This window comes from Ipomoea nil, unplaced genomic scaffold (assembly GCF_001879475.1).
Source record: "Ipomoea nil cultivar Tokyo-kokei standard unplaced genomic scaffold, Asagao_1.1 scaffold2422, whole genome shotgun sequence".
Classification (NCBI taxonomy): domain Eukaryota; kingdom Viridiplantae; phylum Streptophyta; class Magnoliopsida; order Solanales; family Convolvulaceae; genus Ipomoea; species Ipomoea nil.
The window spans coordinates 1072-5189 of record NW_017618850.1 but is presented as its reverse complement, the minus strand read 5'-3'; the positions used below and the strand labels follow the sequence as shown (position 1 = coordinate 5189).

Below are 4118 nucleotides of genomic sequence, written 5' to 3'. Positions count from 1 at the left end.
TTAGCTTCGTCCTTGGTGTCTCGTCTTTATTCCCAAGGATTGTGTTCAGCTCCGTTCTTGGTGGCCTTCGTCTTCATTCCAAGGAAGGGTCAGACATAGCGCAATCTCTTTTGAAGTCATCCATCCTAGAGTGCTTATGTTGCTATGACGGTGTTCGTGTTTCCCTTGGTGCCCCCATTCCCAAGGATGTTCGTGACAAGCTTTGCCCCTGAAGTGTTCATTCCCAAGGGTTGCATTGTCCCTCCGAAGCCATCTCGCATTGTTATCCTCTAATTGCATTTAATTTTCATTTGTAATTTTGAGTGAGGTAGAGTGCTTGTTTTAATCCAAGCTTGGAACTTCCAGATGTTCCAGCTTGAGGGGGAGTGCTGAATATTATGAAAGTTGTCTTACTTTCCTATTCTTATTAGTAGTTTCCTAGACTAATTTAGTATCTAGTTTAGTATATATAGAGGTCCATTGAAGTATAGAACATATACAGAGAGCCAATCTATTGTAATCTTTCATTATAATATATTCTCTATCTTCTCTTGTTCTTTGGTTCTCACATATTTTGCTTCTCACCTTCCGCCTAACTGGCGGGTGGTGGTTATTCTCCACCCGCCAGACCTATCAATCCCTCAATTCCAACAGTACCAATCTCTAACAATCTAGTTAAGAGTTTTGGTTTCTCTGTGCCTTAGCAATTGTTGTGCTGTGCCTAAACATTTATTATTTTATATTTATCCACTACAGAGAGCACTTAGCTAATTAGTGCGTCAAAAAATAGAATAATACCCAGGAAAATGTTGCTTCATAATTGTCAAGCTTGAAAACTTCATAGCAAATACAGTCACTGCCTGGAAAAAATAAATGAATAAATCAAAGCAGTGTTCATCAATTAAAATTCATATAAAGGAAACAACCATAAAAGAACGCACAGCAGCATAAATACCAAGAACTAGCAAACTTGAGGGCTGATGTAAGGAAACAACCATAAAAGAACGCACAGCAACATAAACACCATAACCAGCAAACTTGGGGCTGATGTAGTAAGCGGGAAGTCTAAGAGTCCTACAGTTTTGGCAGCTAGAGCTATATCTGCATTTCATTTAAATCTAATTTTCTTTCCTATTGTCATGCATTTAATGTTTCAAACACTTCCTTTAAACTAGACCTTTCTGGTTAAAAGTCAGATTATATTATTTGAATCCTATTGGAAGTTGGTTCTGTCATTTCAGCTTATTTTTCTTCCGCTACTGCATTTCAGCATTGTATCTTTTCCTTTCTTTCTGTTGAATGCATACCATTAACTAGGGAACTCCGCTTTACTTATTGAAACTTTTTTTTTCTACTAAATAACTATAGTTCTGTATCATTCTTAGGTAGCATTTAATTAGGATCATGTATAAAAATCGGCTATTAATTAATAGCTACTATAATAAAGCTGTTTAAAAGGGAAAACAAGCATAAATAGTGGTTTATATTAATTAATACCTCTTTTTCATCTCCTTGGGAGGCACAGATCAATACATCCTCTAAGATGATTATAACAAGATCCCAGCCAAGCTTTTTCCATGGAATCCTAATACTCAACTTGCCAACATGACCTATAAACATAAATGAAGTTAGACGCTTTAGTACTCTGAACTCATAATCATGAACCATAAATCCTAGATCATAAACGGCAAAGGAACTGCCTTCACAATAAGTTTTAGACCCCCTCATCCCCTTTATAATTTCTTTATTAAATTGGAGGATATTGCACAAGTATTTATCTGTGATAACTCACTTAGCAGGTTTGGGTTTTAGATGAATATAACAAAGCCAAAGGTCACACTATTTTAGTTGGCTTGTAATGGCATCAAAGTATCAAGTGCTGACAAACTTGACTTTCGACCTTTAGCACACATATCAAAATATCTATGCTTCCACCCACCCTCTCCCAAAAAATAATGCAGCTTATAACTTTCATAGTGTTGTTCTTTTAAATTCCCACAATACCATACAGCAAACAGTTGCAAGCTAAGGTAAATTTAGCAAATTGGAGAACAAAATTCCATAAGCATAATTTAAGCTCAGATACAGCAATAGCTGCAAGCTATAAGACTATAATGGAATTATGGCAAGTAATAACTAAATGGTGTTTTTAAAGCATTCTAAAAATGCTTGTACTAGAATAATTAGCAGAATACATGGAAAAAGTACAGAGAATTTACCTTGCTTTAAAGCAAATGGGAACTGAAGGTAATCAAAAGCTTCAAGAATCAGCTTAACATTTTCCAATAATACTTCTTCTGCGATAGTAAGATGATTGTTAATGTAAATTTTATCTAAAATTCAGATTATTGTAAGTAGCTATAAATGATCATTATACAGATATGCCACAAAATATAACATGAATTAAAAAGTTAAAAGAGAAAAAAGTATTAGCTTTATCCTTTGTTATGTATTGCCAACCATCAAAATATTTACCCCTAAACTTTCATTAGAAAGCTCAAACCCCAGCACAAAGAAATGAAAATGCCCAAATGCAATCACATTAAAGAAAAGAAAATAAAAAATTCCCCTTCGTCAATTTTGTTACTATTACTTGTAAACCGGAGTGGAAAAGAGTGCTTTTCTCAAATAATCAGCAAGTTACCATTCCACAGAGTAATCTTGAGCTGCTCCGTTTGAATGTCCCGAATGTATTGGCCAAGGTAACCTAATAGCAACTGCCAAACTAAACCTTCAAACATTTCCAACAACAAGCGTGTATATGTAGTCCGTTCCTAGCAGGGTTGTTGAATGATGTATATGTAGTAGAATAAGAGGACCAAGAATACCTAACTAGGAATAAACTATAACCTAATGGGCCTATTTTTAAAAGGCCTAGGGTTTCAACACTCCATTATTATTGCGTGAACTATGGTCCACACAAGTTGTGTAGACCATATTTTGTATATTATGAAATAATATATATTCAATACAAAAATAATGTATTTTAGTATATTAAAAATGTACATTGTATTCAGGAGATGTACATTATTTGTGTACTGAGTGTACATTATATTATATAATGTACATTCAGTACATAAATAATATACATTTAGTATATTAAAAATGTACTTTTTGTTATGGTCCACACAATAATTTGCCTTCAACACTCCCCTCAAGCTGGAGAGGATAAATCATATGATCCAATTGGAATTTTGGATTCTAAAGAAGCGGATTCAAATAATGAGGAGTCCACTTAGAGATGAATAATGAGGAATGTGTGTCAACAATTTAATCTATTAAACTCATGCCTTTGTTATGTTATTTGTTATTATTTTTTACTCGCACTTTGTTTTTAATCAAATCAATTGTTTGTATTTTGATGTTATATTATTATTATTATTATTATTATTATTATTATTATTATTATTATTATTATTATCTAACATTACACGCAATTGGAAACTATTATTCATGGCATTTTTCATTATTCATTTTGTACTATTCTTCATTTCGTAGTTTTTATGTAATGGCATTTTTCACTTCTCAATAATAGTTTTTATGTAATGGTATTTACCTAATTTAGTACTAATTTGTAATATTCTGTTATATTTTCATAATGTAATCACACTTTTCCTTTATATATTCGAAATATAATCATACGGACTGTTACAAATCATTTACGGATGTGGTGCCATTTTTGCCAATTATTTGTAACAATTTTACAATTTGTATAATTTAACAAATTGATCATTTGTAATTGATATAACTGTGTTAATAATTTATATTTATATACGAATTATATAAAGCTTATTTTGTAACCAAGTATTGCACCATATGTATAGTACTATTCAAATTTATTCAAAATTTCGAAAATTAAATAATTTAAAAATCTAAATTTATGTATGCATGTAGTTTCCGGTTTTGTCAGTTTTAATTTACACAATACAACCTATGTATTTTCCGCTTTTTAATATTTTGCTGCTTATAATAAAATAATTCACTCAAAATTTTCAGCAAGTAAATAATCCGTAATTTTTACCTTATTTTATATAACTAATTTTATAATTTATTACTAATTGTATCACAAAATTTTATTACTATTATATCACAAAATTTTACCTTATTTTATATAACTAATTGTATAATTGTATAATTTT

General features: G+C 31.3%; 1 protein-coding gene across 1 annotated transcript; it reads right to left on the bottom strand.

The window, feature by feature from the left end:
- Positions 1 to 758: 758 nt before the first annotated feature.
- Positions 759 to 2745, bottom strand: LOC109152465 (putative vacuolar protein sorting-associated protein 13F). The gene is made up of 4 exons (XM_019300165.1): positions 2624 to 2745; positions 2199 to 2276; positions 1477 to 1589; positions 759 to 839 (listed from the first exon to the last, which is right to left on the bottom strand). The coding sequence occupies exons 1-4, from the start codon at positions 2718 to 2720 to the stop codon at positions 759 to 761; spliced, it is 369 nt and encodes a 122-aa protein (XP_019155710.1). The 5' UTR covers positions 2721 to 2745.
- Positions 2746 to 4118: the final 1373 nt, after the last annotated feature.

Bases quoted from the DNA above. Each gene is read 5' to 3' on its own strand.
- LOC109152465 (XM_019300165.1), bottom strand. From the start codon at position 2,720: ATGTTTGAAGGTTTAGTTTGGCAGTTGCTATTAGGTTACCTTGGCCAA. The intron at 1,590-2,198 runs GTAAATTCTCTG...TTATGTTTATAG, and splicing joins CCCATTTGCTTTAAAGCAAG to GTCATGTTGGCAAGTTGAGT. The intron at 840-1,476 runs GTATTAATTAAT...TATTTTTTCCAG, and splicing joins CCCAAGGAGATGAAAAAGAG to GCAGTGACTGTATTTGCTAT.